This window comes from Acanthaster planci, linkage group LG11, assembly GCF_054643075.1.
Source record: "Acanthaster planci isolate LZ-2023a linkage group LG11, COTS_SCS, whole genome shotgun sequence".
NCBI lineage: Eukaryota > Metazoa > Echinodermata > Asteroidea > Valvatida > Acanthasteridae > Acanthaster > Acanthaster planci.
Window position 1 is genome coordinate 17,544,093 of NC_141787.1, and position 23,870 is coordinate 17,567,962.

The 23,870-nt window shown below is 39.7% G+C and overlaps 1 protein-coding gene across 3 annotated transcripts; it reads left to right on the forward strand.

The window, feature by feature from the left end:
* Positions 1 to 83: 83 nt before the first annotated feature.
* Positions 84 to 20,622, forward strand: LOC110976327 (mitochondrial adenyl nucleotide antiporter SLC25A25-like). 3 transcript variants are annotated; one of them, XM_087143141.1, is made up of 10 exons: positions 84 to 428; positions 6,815 to 7,029; positions 8,349 to 8,408; positions 13,951 to 14,062; positions 15,075 to 15,233; positions 15,709 to 15,861; positions 16,348 to 16,455; positions 16,709 to 16,876; positions 17,537 to 17,684; positions 18,028 to 20,622. In XM_087143141.1, the coding sequence occupies exons 1-10, from the start codon at positions 237 to 239 to the stop codon at positions 18,195 to 18,197; spliced, it is 1,485 nt and encodes a 494-aa protein (XP_086999267.1). In that variant the 5' UTR covers positions 84 to 236; the 3' UTR covers positions 18,198 to 20,622. The 3 variants fall into 3 exon arrangements, with proteins under 3 accessions (XP_086999267.1, XP_022085200.1, XP_022085201.1); XM_022229508.2 differs by lacking the exon at positions 8,349 to 8,408 and adding an exon at positions 8,584 to 8,649; XM_022229509.2 differs by lacking the exon at positions 8,349 to 8,408 and having other exon boundaries at positions 85 to 428.
* The last annotated feature ends 3,248 nt before the right edge of the window (positions 20,623 to 23,870 follow it).

Below are 23,870 nucleotides of genomic sequence, written 5' to 3' on the forward strand. Positions count from 1 at the left end.
GTGCGACGATCTGCCCATGCGCTGTGACCTACGATACTGTGCGAGCGTACGCACGCGTAGACTAGACGTACATGTACATTCATATATTAGCATATATATATGCTGCACTTCCAATTCGGCGGTCGACTTGGGAATTTTAGTGTTTCGCATGTAGGCCTGTACATGTATGGTAGAACCTCCTCGTTGTAATTATTTCTTCAAATATGAGTTTCTAATTTTCACACCTCGAAACTACAATGCCTGACATGAATGAAAATGCTGCTTCTGATTTGTCATCGATTCATCCTCAACTAACACCAGAGGATGAAGCTCGCTATGCCAAATTGTTTGAACAGTTAGACGTGAATGCAGATGGCCGCATTGATGTCGAAGATCTTCAGGAAGGTCTGGAAAGATTAGGCGTGCACATTGTACCTGGTCATGCTCAGGTAGGAAAAACCAACTTTTCATTGTTTGAGGGTCTCGTTAGTGCCTTGGTCCACACTGTCACGGAATGTCCTTCGTCATGTTCTCATGTTAAGCCCCAACTACACATGTACATGTATAGCAGCACTCCCAGTGTTTGTGCTGCAGTTGGGCTGGCCCAACTATTGTCCAATTTCTATCACGCAAATCTTCTCAACCTTATTATTATTATTTAGTCGGCATTCTTCATAAGGACACATGGACACAGCACAATACAGACAGTACATGTACATGTAAGATACACAAGGTCAGCAGCAAATGCCAGGAGATGAAAAAGTTAGTACTAGTAGTAATAACTGTGACCCAAGGGCCTCCATTTCCGATACTAGTACTGACCATAAACAACACATACCTAAATGTAAATGTTAAAAAAGGTTGAATGATTCCCGAAAATAAATAAGTAAATAAACAAATAAATAATAAATAAGAAGTAGCAGAAATAAAACGAATAAAGTAAAACCATCAGGACTCAATAAATTCGGTAAAATGAAACAGAATAAAATAAATATTTATGCTAGGCTAATGCCTACATCATTACATGTAAGATCAGACTAGAAAAAAAATGAGGTACCAAGAATTAATAAATGATTAGGTAAAATTAAAAATGGGTCATAAGAAAGCAGTGAAGCCAGATTTTTGGAATCAATCGCTATCATATAATTTGGTCTTGAGTGAGTTGATCCATCATTTCAGAGGTACACTGTACATGTACGTGATGTACATGTACATGTAGCACAACCACCGCAGTTCTAAGACTCTAAGTGTATGCATCTTACACTTGACATAATTCATCTAAATATGGCACTCCATCTATGACGTGACACAGTAAACAATGAACATGATTTTGTCACATGCAGGACTCGACACATGCCCGCAGGACCTCTGTGCTGTAGTTGGGCCATCCCAACTAACATGATTACCCCCAGAACTGTGGGGTCTGACATCCGCATCGCTCCCACGTTGGAGTGGGGCGGATGTCGGACCCCACATTTGTGGGGGTACCCAACTATAGCACTCCAGTTGGAATGGGCCCAACATGTACATGTATAGTTGGGACTAATGTATTGTTATAGTTAGGACGTAACATGTACAATGTACATGTACAATGTACATGCCAAGCATTTACACTTACTGTAGTCTGAGTAACTTTAGCATTTTTAGACTCTACAAATCGCCTTTTTTAAACATTTTGACCATGCCCTAATGTTTAAAAAAGGCTATTTGTAGAGTCGAAATTACTCGGACTAAACTTACTGCAGGCTAGGGCTTACATGTACCATGCATGTACAATGTAGCTGTTTAGTTTTGTTAGCATGGTTAGTGTTCTTATTTGGACATGATGGGGCGCAATTATTAGGCCCTATTATTATTTAGGCCCATGGAAAGAGTTCCAAACGTTATGAATGTCACTTGAAACCCCGTGCACAAACCCTATGAGACTGGTCTGAAAAATTGTTTCTTCAGTGAACAACTTGGTATGTTCTCTCCTGCAATGCCTATATTGAACTTTTCTGGAGATGGTTTTGCTATCTGATGGCAAATACTTTAACCACTTGCTGCCGGGTGCTTTTTTTTAACCGTTATATGCGCTGCCGGGCTCTTTTTTCATATTTTCGTTTTTCAAAAATCTTCAAAAATTCATATCTTTTTTTTCTGAATGCCTAAACCCCATAAAATGGGTGTCCCGTGGCGAGTCTAGCCCTCACAAGCAACCTCCATTGACCCTTCAGTTTTGCGGCTACGCCGCCAGCTCTGTGTAGAGCCCCCATTGTGTGCGTTACATGTGCCACTTTTTCAAGAGATGAAAATACTACATCCTCAAAGCAGTACGTTCCAGAAACTTTGTCTTTTTTGTCATTTTTTTCAAAGGTTGAAACTATGACCACCTAGTAAAACCATTACAAGGAAATGTGCCACTTTTTCAAGAGATGAAAATACTACATCCTCAAAGCAGTACGTTCCAGAAACTTTGTCTTTTTTGTCATTTTTTTCAAAGGTTGAAACTATGACCACCTAGTAAAACCACCAGAAATGACATATTGTTTTCTACTAGATAAGTGGGGCATCAAGTCAAAACACACATGAAAAACGCAAAATATAATGTCTATGAAAATGTCCATGAAAATAAATGTTCAAAGTGTCAATTAGTGGACAGTGTGGTACTCCTTGAAGCAGGGGGCGACGCAGAGGGGCTGGTGGCACGTGTCGCACTCGAAGTGCGTCTTCTTTCGCAGACCACGGGAAGCGCAGAGGACACACCGCCGGTAGCGGAAGTCGCCATAGCTGGTCCTCTCGAAGTCCACGGGGAAGTGTCGGCCAACAAAGCGGGAGTTGCTGACTGGTGGAGTATCGTGCTGAGGGCGGTACTCGGGCAAGGGCTCGTCGAACAGCAGCTCACGGACAAGACCCAAGCGGTAGTTGAGGAAGGAGAGGCGGTGACCAACGGCCAGGTACACGGCGTAGGTGTTCACCAGCGTCAAGTCGAGCAGGTAGAAGAAGAGCTTCTTGTACCACTTGAGGGACTTACGAGTTGCTCGATGATTTGCCGCTAGTTGGTCGCTCTTGTCAACGCCCCCCATCAGGGCATTGTACACGATGACACAGGTCGGTTTCTGCTTTTCCTGCCCTGTCCTGTCTTGCTTGCCGGTGCCACGGATGTCTGCCGTATGCTTGGTGGAGAGCATACGGATGTTGCGCTTGTCTCGCCACACCATGGCCAGGAGAGAACCGCTGACACCCAGGTCGGCCGACCGGGACGCTGTTTCGCCCCGCTTCAGCTTGACGAACTGCAGGTCTTTCGGCATCCCTTTTCTGTTCCCCATGACGGTGCCGACGACGTTGAACTTCTGGTTGTGAAGTCGTCGAAACAAATCGGGACTGCTGAAGGCCCGGTCGAGGGCAAGGTTGTAGCCCTTACCACTTAGGTCGTTCACCAGGTCCATCACCACTTGTGTAGTTGCTGGGAGGTCTCCTCTACTTTGGCCGGTGTAGATTTTGAAGTTGTAGCAGTACCCAGCGGCACTCCCGGTGCTCTGGCACAACTTGTACATCTTGATGCCGAAGCGGGCCCTCTTTTTGGGGTTGTAGGTAGCGAAGCGGAGACGCCCGTAAAACTTCAGCAGGGAGTCGTCGACGGAAATGTCCCGTTGAGGAACATAGACAGTGGCAAACTTCTGAGCAAGATGGTCGACGACTGGGCGCACTTTGAAGAGGCGGTCGGTGCAGTCATCTGGCATGGCGGTGTTATCGTTGAAGTGCAGGGACTGCAGGATGGCAAGGAAGCGATCTCGGGGCATGACGGACGGGAATAGGCTCATCTTCAGTAGTGGGTCGGTGGACCAGAAGCTATGAAGGGTGGGGTGCTTCGCAATGCCCGTCATTATGCAAAGGCCCAGAAAGGCCTTCAGTTCTCTAATGTTCAGATCAGTCCATGATCGCTGTGCGCCGATGTCGTAGCGGGCCTCTGCACGGCATACCGGTTGCTCTCTTGCACTATCTTGTTGTAGAGAACGTCGTCAAAAAACAGTTCAAAGGCTTCACTGCAGGTCGAGCTGCGATGCAGGCGGGGGTCGACGGCACCACCATTACCGGTGAAGCCGTACTTCAGCGGTGTACTGTCTTCATCTGTCCACTGGAACGGTGCGGCACTGCTGCTGGTCGACGCGGCGGTCTGTGTACGGGACTGTCTCTTGCGCTTGGCATATACCGCCAAGGGTACATCACTGTCAATTTCTGTACTTGACTGTACTTGAGCAGGTGACGGCGGTGATGAAAAAGACGAAGAAACTTCGTCTGAACTCAGATAAAACTCGCTTTCGCTGGAAGAACTGGACTCTCCGGATATAACTTCAGCCATGTTGTCTGTACTCTAAATAACACGATACCCAATATGAACACACGCGAACACTGCAAGGCGTTTTTATTCTCAAGCAGCGAGGGCCGTGCCCTGTCAGTCAACGTGGCAAGGGTCAGCAGCACCCTGGCCGGGTCATTCATGGGGCGCAGGTGCATAATGAGCCCGCACAGCCCGCGCTTTGTCTTCGGTGCAGTGCAGCGATAATCCCCTGCGAGCGCCCGGCCGCGCGAACAAATGCGCTCTGCTAAACAATACACGGATTACCTTTGCTAATTGCAGCGCTCTGCGCTGAAAGAATACAGGGATTGATTGGCAGGGCCCAGCAGCTCTCAGGAGCTCGTACTTTTATTCAAGGCTTTGATAAGTTCGGTCACCCCGGCTATAAAATAAGTTCGGTCACCCCGGCTATAAAAGAAGTTCGGTCACCCCGGCTATAAAAAAGTCACAATTCACCGGCCGATGATGGCCTAAACTTTTTAACTGACAGCCCCAAACTTTTTTAAGAAACGCCCAGCAACTTTTTTTTTAAAGTAAAGTTCCGATCTCGGAGTCCCCGGCCCCAAATATAAGGCCTATGGCTCCGTTACCGGAGCCCCCGGCACGAAGTGGTTAAGGTAATACTAATAGGTCACTGTCATGACTGGGGGGAATAGTTACTGGTGTCCGTATATGGAACTCTTCCCTTATTCATGTTATTTACATGTACAGTGTATTTCTGGTAATGACACCAAGGATTCCATAAAAGCACCTTTGGCACTGTAGCTCACAAACGTATTCTGGGTAAAACCCATGGAAAATGACAGAATAGGTAGGGACTGAACACCCAGTCCACGTGTGGACTGAGCTGGAAATCGAATCTGGACCACAGAGATGGAAGGCATGGAAAGAACCACTACGCCAACCTGGCTCCTAACGCGCAATCGGATTGTGTTACACTATCTGACCACAGTCATAGCATAGTCAATCCTGTAGCTTTAATTCCTTGTTTTGCAATGATCTTCCACAACTGTGAATTGGAGAGAAAAGGCAATTAGATGATGTCAGACTTATCACCAAATCATTAACATGATGATCAGTTGCCAACCATGCTCATTTGTAGAGTCTAAGGCCTACATGTACGTACACTGTAGTCGGACCAGTAGATGATGAAATACCGGTATTTGTTCAAGTCATCTTATTGCGTCAGGTATAGATGTACATGTATACAGGCTATTCAGTGTTGCTCATGGAGCTCTTTGGGCTTTGCAGACTTACTCCTTGAGAGCCGTCATGTACAGACATTATACGTGTACATGAATGCAACATGTCGTACATGAGTTCATACATGTACATGATGGGGTGTGTGAAGTTACATATTCCTTTGTTAGGCATGTGCATCCTGCCCAATGTCAAACTGTTACTTTTTCAACATTGAACATCAAACTGGTTACTCGTTCAACATTGAATGTCAAACAAAAAATATGGTAAGTAACTGTACTAACTTGACATCAGTCATGTCAGTATGTACATGTACCGTACATGTATGTATGATGCACATGTACATGTAGTACATGTGCATGTAAGCCGTATAATCAGGTACTCAACTGAAACATTTAAATCAAACTTGGAATATTTTCTGTTCAAGTGTTCTTTTATTGGTACTTCATAAGTGTCATCAACCTGATTTTACTGTCTCTTCTAGTGCCTCGGATTAGTTTTCTAGATTGATGGCACTTTATGTAAGTGTTTGTTTATTATTATTACTCCAGCATTAGCCAAGACCTTTGCTGTTGGCTCCTTGTGGGCTGCACAGAATAGCAGGCATTTTAAAATTTTGTTTGTACTTGTATGTCTCCCATTAAAGTGATTAAACAGCTGTGCCAGTGTGAGAAATCCTTAGAAGGGACTGAAGACTGCCTACATGTGTACGCTGCAAAAGTTAATTTTTGAATGTGAAGGAGTTCAAAGAAGTTTTGAAAATTGAATGAAACAACAAAGTTATCAAGTTTTTCTTTCACTTAATTTTGTCTCATACATGTACATGTACACTGAACATGTATGTGTAAGGGCCTGTCATACAAATATATGCAAGTGTGACAGTTCTGGATAGCTTTTCATACAAACCCCTGTGCAATCACCCTTGCTTGGGATTTCTGTGACCAAGTGGCACCATTTTGGAGCAAAATGCTCTTCCCCAGTCACTACCCTTAGAACTACATGTACATGTTCATGTACCGGTTGTATGTAGAGTGCTCCCTGCTCCACCTCTGAGCTAGGAGAGGCATAACAAGGAGCTCTATATTACAGTTTTGCTTTTATTTTACGCATACCCAATTATGAGGCAAATAAATCCCCACATTTGTTCAAGCTTAAGACTGAACTTGAGAGTTGCAAATCATGTTTGACAGTTTTGAGCCACGTCGAGCAGGCATACTGTACATATACATGTACATTGGTTTAAGTTTAATTTATCATGATGGTTATCTCTCTCTACATGTTTAATTTCCTTTCCAGAAATTTATGTCAAAGAGTGATCAGAATAAAGATGGACACGTTGACTTTGCTGAGTTTCTGCAGTACGTCACTGAGCATGAAAAACAGCTGAAATTAGTATTCAAGCATATTGATCATAACCAGGATGGTCACCTAGATGTGCATGAGATCTTAGCATCACTGAGAAAACTTGGAGTTTCTGTGAGTGAAGACGAGGCAGATCGACTCATGAAGAGGTGGGTCTACAGTGTGGGTACATGTACACATACATGTATATACATATACATGTACGTGTACATGTACATGTACGTACAGTACATATACTGTACACTTGCATACTAGCATGTGCATGTTTGTGTGTACACACATGTACATGTACTAAGCACCGTTGAGATATCGATATGGTTTGATATTGATATCGCCGATGTTAGTTATTTGGTAATATCGATATATCAAAAATATTAGGTTTTGGAGAAATATCAAAATATAAAAACTTCAAAAACATTGATATTGAAAAATATATCAAAAATATCACTACTGAGGAACAAACTTTATTAACAATACACAAGTGCATTGTCACATTACTGTTATTTTTGATAAGCCATGGCTTATGTTGGTTCTCACGCTGAGTGCAAAATGTTCCTGTAGCCTGGTACATGTACATGTTATACTCCAGGGGCTTATACGGTGACATTTGAAGAAAAAATTCAGTCACCTACACGTACATGTACATGTATGTCAGTGGTGCACTTAATAATTCATGTACACTTAGCCTTGAAAATATCACAAAATTTATCCTCCAAAACAGAGAAATATTTGTTAACCAAACCTACATGTACATGTAGACTAGCACCACGTGCTGATGATATCACTGTGCATGGCAGCGTGTATCCCATGCCATGAAGGCAACGCACGCAATAAGGACACAAGAACATGTCGCCAGAGAATTGAATCACACCATTACGGTGTAGGGGTGTACCCTTAGAACAATTTACTACCAACTCACATCTGTTACAATACCTTGAAAATTAAAATGAATACAATTTGATGTATCGATAATATTGATATACATGTACGTGTAATATATCGGATCGGCGAAAATACGATATCAACGGTGCTTACCATGTACATGTACATACTGGGTGTACATGCCATGATTGTATGTACATGTAGCTTAACCATTGGACCAATTCATCCTGAGGCAAAATGAAGCTCACTTATCAGTGCATTATCAATAATAAAAGTATTATGCCATGTACGCTGGTGTTTCAGAATATGTTCTAAGTGCAGTGGTCAATTTCCACAGTAACACATGTACATGTACTGTACACACCAGTTCATGTACTGTATTATGAAATGTAAAATTGACATGAAATCATGCATTGTCATTGAAGCCCAGAAGAAACTGAAATCTTGACCATTGCAAAATGTCATGCATGTAAAAAAAAATAAAGTTGCAAAGAAACTTTTTGTTATACATGTACATGTGTAGTGTGCAATTTTATTTTATTATGATGCTAATATTTGCTTAATTTTATTGATGTATTGTACCCAGATTCTTTCAGTTTCTCATGATACATGTCCATGTGTCTTCTTGGAAAAATGTACTGTACAGGTACAGTATAAAATTGCTGTACACGATGAATTTACTCATATCGTAGTGGTTATAATGTGCTGCTAGTACATGTGCATACATCTACACATACATGTATTTTCACCAATTTCACCAACATTTCAAAGCATCCACTTTACTGATACCCTTAAAGTTAAATTGAAAAATCTGCTTGCAGATTAAAAGGCTGCAAGGGTTGTGAAGTGCCAACACATTTGGAAGACGATGTGGAATGTGTATGCTAGTAAGTGAAAGTTTGACATTTTGGGTTCAAATGTCAACAGATTGTTAAAACGGCAGTGAACTGTTTTTATGTGTTTTTTGGAATTAAAGTCTACATAATGTGCAAAATTTGTGCATGACATTTGCATGCTTTTGGTTAACCAAACACAATTTCTGTAGCCACAATTTAACATTTTTATGTTGGGTTTAAAATGGTTACATATACATGGACCTGGGAAGTGTGATATTACTAGGTGCTACTGTTCTGGTCACTACACATTGACTTGTCAGCTGACACATCCATTACCTACCGCAGAGAAGGGATTGAGTCACTGACAAAAGATACATGTAAGATGTTCACTTTGGCTGTCCATTACAAACATGTATGTGAAACATTTATCTCAGTACGTGTAGTGCATGTAATACATGTAAGCTGTTTATCCGTAATTTGTCAATGATCTTAGCATGATTGCATGTGCATGTTCAGCGTCATTTATATAAGGCCAAACAAAAAATTAGGTGTGTTTCCTATTACACTGAAAAATAAATTAGGGTGGTTTGTTGGATAAAAAAATTTCTTTTTTACCCTAAATTTTCATAGGCCAAACAAATTTGGATCGGATGATGGTCCTTTTTTTTGGGGGGGGGCGTATATTTGTAACAGGTACTACATGTAAGTCAGTGTCAGATGAATACTGTTCATGTTCATTCAATATTACATATCAGCACTGTGATTGAGTAGTACATGTACATGTAAAGCAGTGGGTTGTTGAAATACATGTACAAACACACAAGAGCCGTTCATCTCATGTAAAAAAAAATTAAAACAATACAATGTACCGCATATCCCAACACGTGAGGCTGGCTTCGCATGCATTATTCCCTGTAGTGTGCGCGTACATGTAATGGTATGTGTACATATATGTACATACACACACATGATGCATTCATGTTGACCACCCAGAACAGCCTTCACGGCCAACATTTGCTGTGGTTTCAATTTGTCGATCGATATCCCAAGCTTCGGTGCTGCATATTTGAGGCAATTCTGGAAGAGATTGTCATCTAGAGCTTACGACACTGCCGGAAAGGACGCCATGTTGAATACGCGTGCCATTGTAATGATGAATAATTTATTACATGCACAATAGAGGCGATCGTTTTGATTGATGGAGACAGATGCATACGCATATATCGTATCTGCTACCGAAATGGTAGCAAATGTAAAGAAAAACATAAACTACATGTACATGTACGTGGGGCAGAACTCCAAAGGTGTACGGGGCATGCGTGCTGTTCGTCGTGTAGTCTTTCTTTGTGCATTGGTTTGGTGCTTAAACTAGTCTCCTCCAGCTCCTTGCTCTTGAGCGACTATCCATTTTGCCGCGGGCGCCTTGATCAAAGGCTACCCTGTGCCCTGCCTGGGCATTGCCCCTGGAGCCCCCCAGGGGCCCTTGAATGGACCCCTCGACCCCTGGCCGTGACCCGCAAGAGCTCCTCTCGCTGCGCTTCTCCAACATATTACCCGGCTGGTGACAACCCTGGTTTCGTGTGATTCTCTAGGTTGGGTGGGGTAACCGGAAACAGCTATTTTTTTTGTTTGGCCTAATAGCATCTGCATTCATTAATTACAGGTTTATTTCTGTTGGAACATTCATGTAATACATGTACATGTATTTTTTTCTGTTGTTTAATTTAACTGCATGCACACAGTTTTAACACGATGTACCTGTCTAGGCCTACAACATAATTACGTAATGCACTATTTACGTACTGTGGTGCATTGTCGGTGAAAGGTGGGGATGACAGTCGTGCTCTAGTGCTGGAACATTGTGCGCATGGAAAGTTGTCAAAAAGATCTTGAGATTGAGAAGGCCTACAGTACATTTATATTTTCAGAAATGGTGCATGTTAACCTGTGTGTACCTTTTGTGTGTATCAAGCACATGACGAATGCCCTGCATTTTTTCAAGCTTCTGCGAGACCGCAAGTTTGCTCCGTTTGAAGTTGCATGGAGGCTCGCATGACTGATGATCGTGTCCGCCATCTTTGACAGTCTCCACTGTCACCCACAGTGCACTGCCGTAAACATTGCACTACGTCATTATGTTTTAGGTCTATTCATGCAAGTGATCAACCATTTTGTCCACTTTGCTTAGTTGGCACATTTTGTCCTTTGAGAAAGATTTTGCTACAAACTGTACCGGTGGGATTGAAACATGAGACCCTCTAACTTTCTTGAATGGTACTGTAATTTCAGTCAGACACTATTCCAGCCACAAGTTCATGTCCATGTACAAGTACAGTGTTTATTTGTTGACAGTTACTCTAAGTAGCAAAGATTGTTAAAATGCAGTGTTCATTTTTGTACTTCACCTTAATGAATTTCAAGTTTCCAATGTCAGTCATTTTGCATGATTCTCTTTTGTTTAAGCCCTGTAAATTTGGTTACCATGGTTACAGTCCATCTAGAAATGTTGGTTTTACTGTGTAGTACATGTACGCACCTTTTTATATATGGCTTTTTGATACTTTTCATATATGTTTTCTAGCATGGAGGGGAAAGCATACAATTAGTGTGATTGTTGGAATTTATTTTTAGGTTTAGCATTCCATCCTTTTTAATGTAAACCAGAGTTGAAACTTGAGAGTTTCATTGAAAAGTTATGGGTCGTTATGACAGTTAGTGACAGTACCAAAAATGAATCTGTGAACTCTGTTCTTGTGAAAAAGTTTGTAATAATGTTTTGAATTCTATCTTTCTTAATACGGTCAGTTTGTTTCTGCAGATTAACTCTTCCTGTTACCTACTCCCAATTAATTTCATAAATTTTACAGTAAGAAGACAGTGGTAATTACTGGTACATGTACAGTACATGCAGTAGGTTTGCAAACGTGGTACATGTACATGCACCTCTCACTTTCAGGCAAAAATGAAAACCCTAAGATTTCAGCTTTAAATGTGATGACATGGATGAGGAAAGATTACATGTAGCTACATGTACCTGTACCTGTAGCAGCCCTCTCATGCAGTATTTGTTGACATTATCTTATCACATGTAAGTCATTAATTGTTAATTATCAAGTTGGAAGTAAGGATGGGGCATTCCACAGTAACTGACATCACAAGGCATAATTTCAACAACACTGTTTGTATTGTAATTATGTAAATAGAAATATGGGGGGGTGTGTATTTAGTACAGTTACCATGGTTACATGTATATGAGTTAAGGAGAGTGTAGAAATAAGTGGGAAGCTTTTCACCCAATCTGCATTTTTCATTGAACAGCAAGCAAAAGTGTGTATGGAACTGACGTTACACAAAAAGGACATGGAAAATTATCGTGTAGTATCAAATTGAAGTATCTCATGTCCCTGATTTGCTAGAATGATATGTTTGAGGTACGGAGGTGCAAAAAAATAAGTTAGTTAAATGTTTCCCTTTTATGCTGTGAAAACTTTAGTGAAGATATGACAGTAACTGACGTAACATACATGTACATGTAACTGACGTTGCGCTTACATTCGCCGCAAACGCACAAATGCAAAATTAAAATTGAGAATTATCTCATGTCCCTGACTTGTTAGAATGATTTGTTTGATATGGAATCATACCTTGGTTCATCAAGTACAGAGACATGTACATGTACATAAATGAAAGGAAAACATTAGTCCATTTTCTTTTTTTTAACCCTAACCCCCTATGGTGTATGTAAAATCGTATTGAAATTGGTGGATTTGGGACTCTTAGGATTAATGAAAACATTGTTATAAACAAAACAGTGACTGATTCTTAAACTACAAACAGAAGAGTACATGTACATCTGTGTATTCATTTCTCTGAAAAACATGACCAAGGTTATTAAAAATTAGAAACACTGCTACATGTACATGTATTTATTGAAAGCAATCATTACATGTAAGTCCAGATTTTAAAACCTTAAGCATACTCTGAAGTTGGTTATCATACAACCACAGCAATGTCATTGGTTCCAAAACTATTGCTTTATTGTTCTGTAGAACCTCGAATTTTAATACTGGGTTTTACTGGGCAGTGTACTGAGCTAAAGGTCCTTGTGCATGACAACTCTTAGTAGTGGTAGTTTTCATCACTGGTCATAATAGCATCTCTAATCAGGAAGTGATTTTTGAAGCCATTACCATCTCTGCAGTGTTCACCTTCATTCAGCTTACACTTCCTTGATTCAGGCAAACAGATTATGGTACGTTTCCCCATCTGATGGTCATATAACTGGAACGAAGCATCAACTTTACAGCCATATCAAATTAAAGCTCACTTCTTCATCATTCATTTTCCTTTCAATTTTCAGTGGCTTAACTGACGACTTTTGAAGATATTGCTCTCAAGAGAAAATCACCCCTCAAACCAGTCATGAGGCCCATCACCATTTTGAAAATTGATACCTACGCTCCATAGCAAAACAGAGCAATTTGGAGGGCCCTTTTTGGTCTGATGCTTTCAGAAATACAAGCTGGTAGTCCTGCTCCTAGACTCCATCCAAAGGTTCTTGAACCACTAAGTCCATGGGCCACAAAATGCTCTAATACATGTAGCAGAGAATTTGAAGCCTACAAATCGTGATTTGGTCCGCATAGGCAATATTGGACCTACGTGTATTTACTGGCCCTTCAACCCTCAGGTGAATCAATGGGGCTAGTTTATCATTTTTTTCTTGGTAACTGATGTTATATCATGGTAACTGATGTTACATAATGGTGTCTACAGTGTAACATCTCGGTAACTGACGTTACACATTTTTAAGCGTCCGTTTTGGCTCAGTGGTAGTTGAGTGTCCCAATTCCTGGTACATGTATAGAGAGGAAGACATTTGGTCATAGATTAGAAGTCCCAAGTTACACCATACAGAACACCTTCTTTATGGAATGAAAAAAAACATGTTTTTGGTAACTGATGTTACATCCATTGCGGTAAAACTTATCAATTTTTTTGTAAAATTCATCAATGAAACCAACGTTTTTTCTTGTCATTTGGTAAAGTGTTTCTCTGGTAACTCCGTTCACATGAAAGATTACCTTTTAAATCAATGGCACAGTGGAGATACAGGACGCAAGTTATATGTCAATGTCAGTGCACTCTTTTTTACCCTCAAGTTATTAGTATACTTTGGCGGTCATTTTGAAAATAAAAATGGCCGCCTTCATAAAAAATTTTTGTTGATTCTTAAAGCTTTAACTCTGTATTCGTAAATATAAGGTGTTTAAACCAATATCATTCTGAATTTTTGGCATCTGTGTCCTATATGTCATTGAATTGCTCGGATGAGTCTTTGTTTCATTACAGTATGGATAAGGATGGTTCCCTCAAAGTTGATTGGAACGAATGGAGAAATTACCTTTTGTTACATCCAAGCTCAGACCTCAGGGATATCTACACATACTGGAAACATGCAACAGTAAGTACCAAATGTCTGTTTTTAGGAACATGCACTTTTGCTTTTGGAAGGGAGGTTGCTCTCTTTTTTTGAATCAGTGTCAAAATTTTTAAGTTTCCGTTAATTTAATGTAATTATGAATTAGGAAATTTTGTTAGAATGCAGTGTTATACATGTAGCTACGCTGGTCGGCACCGGTCAGCGATATCCACTCACAGCATTCTACTGTCTGGGTACTAAAGTTAACGAAATAGTCCAGCGACTGGCACAAAAATATTTATAACTTAAAAATCCCAGAAAAAACATCAGTGATTATGAAAAAATTTTTTTTTTTTACCTGGAAAAATTAATAAAATTTGAACTAATCTGTTTGGAAAGAAAAAGTGATCTACATATGGAGTACCCTTAAGCGGGCCCCTGGAACTCCAACCATGAACCTCAAGTCTCTGGTCACGTTGCTCCCTCCGATTGCCATTACTACCATAAAAAGTCCTGCACTACAATATGGCTGGCTATAACACTGCTAGGATGCAAGCTTAAGTCCTGCAAAATCCTCCAACTACCAGTACACCCTGTAAAAATTGGATACAGCCAAAATTCTTTCAATTTCTCCTTTATTTCTTCGTGGTGTTCCTTGGATGGGTGACCAATGCCTCAATTCTTCAAAATACTTGACAGTTACATGTACTTTCATTTTGTTGAAGTACATGTAGTGTACATGTAAATGGTATCCTGGAACGATTTATGCGATTTCATGCATAACTTGGCCTTTAATTTACTTATGCATGGCTTAGCAGTAACAACCATAACAATATACCTTTGAAATTAGTCATCCTGTTTTGCGATAGTGCAGCCTCAGTCCTTCAAAACCCTCTACTTTTTAAAGAAATATTTCAGAAGATTCAGGAAGTTTGGGCTTAATGAGCTTTACATGTACGTGTTGTATTTGAAATTGAAACTTACATGTATTCTACAAGTGTCAAGATTTGAAGTTTTTGTTATTGTTTTGAATTTCTAATGTACTTTTTATTAGTTCATAGATATTGGTGAGACCCTCTCTATACCTGATGAATTCAGTGAAGATGAAAAGGAGACTGGTAGATGGTGGCGTATTCTCCTTGCTGGAGGAGCAGCAGGAGCTGTCTCGAGGACCGTTACTGCACCATTAGACAGACTAAAAGTCATCTTCCAGGTATGCTTGATTTCCGCACATTACCATGTACTGTACATGTATATGGACGGTGTCTTCTTGGTTGCAGTGAGTGTGGTTAAATTTTTTTTTTCAAATTACTTGTACATGTGTCAGGTTTTTGTTTGATACAAAATTGAACAATAGAAAATTGGACTTATTTTGTGTTTGTTTGTGTTGGCCTGTCAGTAGTTTCTCTATGAAATACTGGTACGTGAGAATGCCCCTTCAAAGTTCAGTTCTTAGCCCTTACCCCATCTTACTGCCCAGTTTAATTTAGCTGTTATAAAAATGATTGCTATTTTTCAAATTCACTCTATATTTCGTTAGCACTTGTTCTCTGACAGAAATTGTTTACATGTACAGTACATGCATTTGCTTAAATGTATTGAAAGATGTGCTGGAGCAAGAGGCAGAGAAGCCATTCAAATTCTTGTAATTGATTTTAATGTCAACCATTGGTGATTGTCAACCTTAGGTCATTGGATCTAAGAAGCAGAATCTTAGCATCACGTCTGGGTTTCAACACATGTATCGAGAGGGAGGTTTAATGTCAATGTGGAGAGGCAATGGCATTAATGTACTTAAGATTGCACCAGAAACAGCCCTGAAGTTTTTTGCCTATGAGCATGTAAGTAAGCACCTGGTACATATTTCTGCCTATTTATTTTATTATTAACTGCATATATGTGCGTTTAATATGTTTAATAAACTCTACCTACGTGTATATGTACATTTATGAGAACAGAACACTGCAAGTTCACATGGTTGAATATTGTAGCTGTGGTGACTATTTCCATGAAGGTTTCATCTTTTTCCTCTGTTTCTTGTTTTTGCATTTTCACACAAAGAACCCTTTTCTTGACCCCTGCTTGGCATACATACACTGAAATAGAAGGAAATGATTATTTCAGTGCTCGGTATTATCATTGTTAAAAAGTGGCTGTTTTATGTTTAAACTTGCCAGAGGCCTGGACACTGTTATTAAGTGGCTCTTACTATGGATGGCTTCTTAGATCAGGAAAGGCTTGACTGTTGAATTTGACTCTGAATCAATTATTGTAACTTACATGTACATAAGTAAGTTTCACTTGTTTACTATATTACTTCATTTTAGTTGAAGAAGTTGCTTGGAATTGAAGGTAGAGAGTTACGGATGCACCATCGTTTTATGGCAGGTTCTATGGCTGGTGTCTTCTCGCAGACAGTGATCTATCCCATGGAAGTAAATACATGCAGTTTATTCCCCACTTTAAAGTTTTCTAATTCATGGAAAGTGTTTCCTTTCGCATTTTGTTTTATTTTCTTATCTCCTTTCATTTGTTTAATTAATCATGAATGCTTTGTGTTGCTGAATGTTAAAACTTACATACATGTACATGTACCTTCATTGTATCTTGTACCCATTGTGCATTCTTTGAAATTGTTTTCTACACAGTATTGTACATGTTTCCTGTCCGTTATTTGTTGTGTAACAGGTACTGAAGACACGATTAGCTATCAGGAAAACTGGTCAGTACAAAGGTATTTTAGACTGTGCACTGAAGGTGTATAGAAATGAAGGATTGAGGTGTTTCTACAAGGGCTACCTACCAAACATTCTTGGTATCATCCCGTATGCTGGCATTGATCTTGCAGTCTATGAGGTGAGACAAGATTTACATGTAAATCATTTTAGTCAATGATAAAATTTGTGTTACCTATATACAGTGTATGTACAGTACTTTTCTTGCCACCATGGTCAATCCACTCAGATGAGTAACCGTCTACTGAAAACCACTTTTGAATTGAAAGAAAAAATGCTTGATAAAGGAAAACTTTTATAAATGTGTGACCAGTAGTAGGAAGCATGGCAGAATGCTGTATCTTAATGTGACTTGAATTGTTTAAGCCGTGCAAAGTGTATTTATCCAAAAGGTATTAATTTACATATAATTCGGTAATCAAAGCAACAGAATGGTGTGAAACTTGTTCTTTTAAAGATGGCTAGGGGCCTGCCATTGTTAATGTACATGTACCTTAGTTGGCCTAATAGAGGCATCTGCCCTTATCCAGTATTGAACATGTTGGGTAAAATTATTTTAGTTTAATATTTTGGACTTACAATATGGGCATTTCATAATAGCCAATCACAGTGCGTGAAATCTGTCAACCCATTTGGAAATGGTCGACATATTTCGCGCGTTGTATTTGGCCAATGCGTTGCAAACTCTTGGAGGCACACTATTGTAAATTGCCTGTACTGAATCTGTTTATAACTAAAATTAGATACGCAACATTGTTATCCTTTTGCTGATATTTAACAGACTGTGAAAAACCGCTGGTTGAAGCGCCACCAAGAGTCTTCTGCACCACCTACTTTGGTGCTGTTAGCTTGTGGTACCTTCTCAAGTACATGTGGCCAGATAGCAAGCTATCCCCTTGCCCTGGTAAGGACAAGACTTCAAGCACAATGTAAGTACCCATTTCATTTCATCTCTTTATAGCAAACACCAAAGATGTTGGCTGGTTGCTCTTGGCTGCAACATGAACTAGACCGGTTTGCTGACTGTCGAGTCAATTTAAAAATTGTTGACTAGCTTACCGACTATTTGGTTTCCTTAACAGTTGACTGGTTTGCTTACTAATAAGTTAACTTGTGTTAACATTTTTTGGCTTCTGAGTTTACTGCATGTACATGTATCTGCTGTCAGCTGACTTAAGGAAATTTTTTTCCCCAGATTTTTCAGTTTCTTCGAATTTCGCCCCAGTTCAGATGTTACATAATCTTTTTCTGATTTCTTTTCACTTTTTACAGTGACAACAGGCAGTTCAATGGTTGGGCTGTTCAGTGACATTTACAGACAAGAAGGAATCCGTGGTTTATATCGTGGAATTGCGCCAAATTTCATGAAGGTTGCCCCTGCTGTAAGTATTGGTTACGTGGTATATGAGAATGTTCGGCAAGTATTAGGTGTGAATAAGTAGGCTGTAAAATCAACACGTAAACAGTATACTACTTTTCATTGATTATTCAAGAACTAAAAGTTTGCATCTAAGTTTTAGCATTCATTAAAATCCTGGCATAACACAGACTTACCGACAAACATCACAATAGTGAGAGAAAAATAGTGCAGAATGACATGTAGTAAGGTTTTGAATGTTAGTACTGAGACAAACAAAAATGCACGTTTCACATAACTGAAATATGTGTACATGTACATGTGAGTTATAAACTGAAGGGAATTAAATTTATTGAAAGTTTGCTATGTTGACTTTTTTGCTGTCAGTGACAAAAATCTATCAACGTTTTGTTATTGTCTTTCAAATACTTATCAATGACACTTTGTAAATGAACATTCTATACTGAATGGTATTACCTTACCCCAAACTTATTAGATGACTTGTTATTTGACTTCCTATTAATTTTGAAACAGTGTTTGAGAAGGGAATTTTCTATCCAGCTCAGAGGTTTGTGCCTGATTGAAGTACACAAATACATGTACATGTATGTACTTATGTTGCCAAATAGGAAGTACCGTAGACCTTGGAAAAGATTCTTTAGTGCTCTCATGGATTACAGGTTTGCCCAGAATTATGAGAGCCTAACATCCTTGGATTAATTCATTTTTGACCATATAGATACATGTAAATGATGTACGTGTACTGTAGGTTTCAGTTTTTCAATTTCCATCATTGTCATACTTATTTTAGCTTCCTGAAGTATTTGAAATCAGAAAACTTAGTTTAGCCAAGCTGAAGATGCAACCTGACTGTAAGATGTGGTATTTTCTTACTCATACACAATAAAAACAATGATCAGTTGCTTCATTTGTAAGAATGAAGCAGTTCTGTGTAAATTGGACTTGCTGGTAAACACAGGTACATGTAAATCAGTGTTATTTCATAGAAAACTTTGAAAACAATGCACTGTACGTTCATATGATTTTGTTTGAAAATATTTATTTGATTGGTGGAGAATGTAGTAGGGATGCATGGGCAAAAATAATGTTAGGGATCAGAGTTCTAATAACTCTTTGATGACCAGTAATACGAAGTTGTTTTAACGTAATTTGCCATTATAATAACACTTTAAACCTGTTAAAAGATGTTGTTTCCTCCATTATTTCTGGTCAGACCTTACAATAGCGCTTAAATTAGTGACAAATTAGTGATAAAACTCTCTGCTGTTGTCACATTCTGATTTCAATACCATCTCATTCTACTCACAAAAATTAATTTTGTTTTAGCTTGAAACACTAAATCTTTGTAAGTAAAATACATGTAATTACTGTAATTGCCTAATCTTTGTACTAATAAGATGGCATTGATTGATACGCAGCCTTGATTTCTGGGTTATTCCAGAAATTAGGGGTCCATTTTTTGTGTTCCTGTCACATCTGACACATGATCTTGTAAGTTAAGAACACATTTTCCAATTTCCAAGAGTGATGTACTAATGCAAATTACATGTACCTACCCAAAAAAATAGTAATGGTGTGAAATAAATTCCGGCGATATTTCCATGGCAAATAACAAAGGTCAGATGTAATAGGGACAGAAAATGTCACACTCATGGACCTCTAATTTCTGGAATTACCCTACTACAAGTTCTGCTTCACCTTATCACGGTAATACTAATGTTTATCTTTTCATTGTAACTTTTATCAGTGCTACATCTCGGAGAAAGTTGTTTCTGCAAATGCACACATTTAACATACAAACATTTATGTTTAATGTACTATCTGTTAGCTTAGGAGGCAGAAGATGGAAGTACTCATTGAATATACCCATTCATGTTAAAAACAATTTCTGGATTTTTTAAGGTGCAGTAAATGTTTTGTTTACTTCCCTATAGGTGCCTTGGAAGTTTGTTATAGAACTCAGTAAGGGGTAATACATGTATGCATTGTTAGCTCAAACATATTTTTACTTTTTCTTGTAAATTTGTTAACTACCAGTCATTCCTGATGATGAAACTGTGGGGTTTTATTGTTTTTTTAGTCATGTAAGTGAACATTTTGTTAATATTTATATTTTTTGTATATTAGTTTCACATGTATACATGTATCAATTTACAGCTGTTAAAATGTACATGTATTTATGATTCAATTTTTATTTGGCATTTATGTACGCAATAAATGTTTTCAAATCAGTCGCAAATGAAAAAAAAATCAGTATTTAATGTACATACATCTAGTTGAAAATGCAATTTTATTAGACTCATCGACGAGTGGGTAATTAGTTGTAACTATATATTTAATAGGGCTTTGGTCCCATCTCGACTTGCTTCACAACTTACCAATGGAGAATGCTCTTGTGGTGTAACTATATTTACGGAATAGGTTTGTTTCTTATGTTGGCTCAGGGAATTGGACACTGATAGTGATTCTAAAATACCAACTCCTTTCTACTTCTATGTGTACATGTGCTTGTATTTTGGGTCCACAAAGCTATGGTCCTGCAATTAATCCCACACCTATCTGCCATTTGCGTGTCTTTATACAGGGTCCACACAGTGATGGTCCTGCATTTAATCCCAAACCCATCTGTCATTGGTGTGTCTTTCTACATGGGTCCACATGGTGATGGTCCTGCATTTAATCCCAAACCCATCTGTCATTGGTGTGTCTTTCTACATGGGTCCACATGGTGATGGTCCTGCATTTAATCCCAAACCCATCTGTCATTGGTGTGTCTTTCTACATGGGTCCACATGGTGATGGTCCTGCATTTAATCCCAAACCCATCTGTCATTGGTGTGTCTTTCTACATGGGTCCACACAGTGATGGTCCTGCATTTAATCCCAAACCCATCTGTCATTGGTGTGTCTTTCTACATGGGTCCACACAGTGATGGTCCTGCATTTAATCCCAAACCCATCTGTCATTGGTGTGTCTTTCTACATGGGTCCACGTGGTGATGGTCCTGCATTTAATCCCAAACCCATCTGTCATTGGTGTGTCTTTATACAGGGTCCACACAGTGATGGTCCTGCATTTAATCCCAAACCCATCTGTCATTGGTGTGTCTTTATACAGGGTCCACACAGTGATGGTCCTGCATTTAATCCCAAACCCATCTGTCATTGGTGTGTCTTTCTACATGGGTCCACACAGTGATGGTCCTGCATTTAATCCCAAACCCATCTGTCATTGGTGTGTCTTTATACAGGGTCCACACAGTGATGGTCCTGCATTTAATCCTAAACCCATCTGTCATTGGTGTGTCTTTCTACATGGGTCCACACAGTGATGGTCCTGCATTTAATCCCAAACCCATCTGTCATTGGTGTGTCTTTCTACATGGGTCCACACAGTGATGGTCCTGCATTTAATCCCAAACCCATCTGTCAGTGGTGTGTCTTTCTACATGGGTCCACGTGGTGATGGTCCTGCATTTAATCCTAAACCCATCTGTCATTGGTGTGTCTTTCTACATGGGTCCACACAGTGATGGTCCTGCATTTAATCCCAAACCCATCTGTCATTGGTGTGTCTTTCTACATGGGTCCACACAGTGATGGTCCTGCATTTAATCCTAAACCCATCTGTCATTGGTGTGTCTTTCTACATGGGTCCACACAGTGATGGTCCTGCATTTAATCCCAAACCCATCTGTCATTGGTGTGTCTTTCTACATGGGTCCACGTGGTGATGGTCCTGCATTTAATCCCAAACCCCACCTGTCATTGGTGTGTCTTTCTACATGGGTCCACATGGTGATGGTCCTGCATTTAATCCCAAACCCATCTGTCATTGGTGTGTCTTTCTACATGGGTCCACACAGTGATGGTCCTGCATTTAATCCCAAACCCCACCTGTCATTGGCATGTCTTTCTACTTGGGTCCAAACAGTGATGGTCCTGTGTCTAATCCCAGCTGCCCTAAAAAGATGCTCCTTTTTAACTCTTGTACTTCTATCTCTTCAAATCTCTATGGGCCAGATTAAGTAAACACTAAAAGGATTTTTCCACAATCAGAAAATGATTCCATAGCATTTCATTGCTGGAATTTCTTCAACTCTGTGTAAATTCCCTATGGCGAGGGGTGAATTTACCCACACTTGGATTTAGCCGGTTGCCGTCTCGGCTATGATACCCTGCTTTTGTTTTGAATAGGAGCTGTCCGTCTGTGTTATGTGTTTGTGCTTTGGTTTCACTGCTCGACGAGGGTTGTTCCACCAAGCAGTGAAAGTTGTTTGGCTACGCGGTGAGTGTTGTTTCCTGATTTGATGGTAGGCTTCAATGTTTGTGCTTTTTGAGAATGATCACAAGAGGTCACCAAGTCTATTTTAATATAGCCTAAAAGTTGACCTCTGAAAATTACCGTGTCTGGAATCCGTGGAAAATAGTCGAGAAAAAATTATTAAAATTTTTATTGTAGAACATGTAATTATTTTCTTTCATTCACTTCTTTAAAAATCACCTCAGAAATTGTTTTAAAACATTTTAATAGCATATTAGAGAAACTGAAAAGTTGGTTGACCTGAAGAGAAATATCGTCCGAAATTGACCTCACATTTCCGTAAATCTCAACTACATCACAATCTGGTGACTCAGTGTATTTCCAGTCACACACATTAAATGCAACGAAACTTTTGTGGACTGAAGAAAAGAGGTAAATTTTAAGATCAAAAGTGCATTTAAGATCATTCAAAGTTATTTTTAAGGTTCATATGGCACTGCCTACCCCGATTCTTTATATTTTATATTATTTTTTCTTTCTCCCTTTAAAAAAGTCTCCAGACAACGACCTCTGGAAATTGAAAAATAAATTGCCCCAGTGCTCATAGTTTTACATTTACAGTAAAACAACGAGGCCGTACAATCTTCTTAGCCATCACCAGACGGCGATATTTCTCTAATAGTTTGCGCTATGGGCGCGTATTGTAAGTGCTTTGCAACTTTTACTGCGCCGCTGCAAAAGAACTCTCACCGCTCAGTGAAACAATCGCGCAGTGGCGAACAACTCCCACCATATGCAGCCAGAAATGAGACGGCCGAATCCACACGGTCTTCCTTGTGGCACCGCTACACTGCTGCAGAACTGAGCATGCGCATTAACGAGCGGAAGTTCACAGGTACGCTGTGAAAGCATATCCACATATCCGCGTACGCTTAGAACCGATCAGAACTCCCGCGAAACTTTATCGCACGTTTTCCTCTGACATGTCTGACTCATGTGTAGCACTGTGTAGCGCCAGTTTTGTGCACAAGTCAACGGTGTAGCACTTTTTGCTACACGCCCTGGCCCCTTCCTTTTTCATTTTTCCGTGTGGCATGGCACTGTGTAGCACCGGGTTTGTGCACAAGTCTATGGTGTAGCACTTTTTGCTCCACGCTGCTACCCCTTACTTTTCTTGCGTCTTCATCTAGCTAGCACTGTGTAGCATTAGTATGCACTTGAAGGTTTGGTTCTTAGACCATTCGATCGGCTGTGCTTCTATGGGTGCACCACTACAAATAAATTCCCATAGAGAGCAGTGATAAATCCCCATACTTCACAAATATTTTGTGAACTCTCACAGGTGCTCAGGCTGCACAGAAAAATGATGTTCCACATGTCCTCTTTCATTTTCCTTTCAATTTTCGGGGGGTTGACCAATGAATTTTTGAGAAATTTTCACCAGAAGCAGACCACTCCTAAATGCAGAAAATG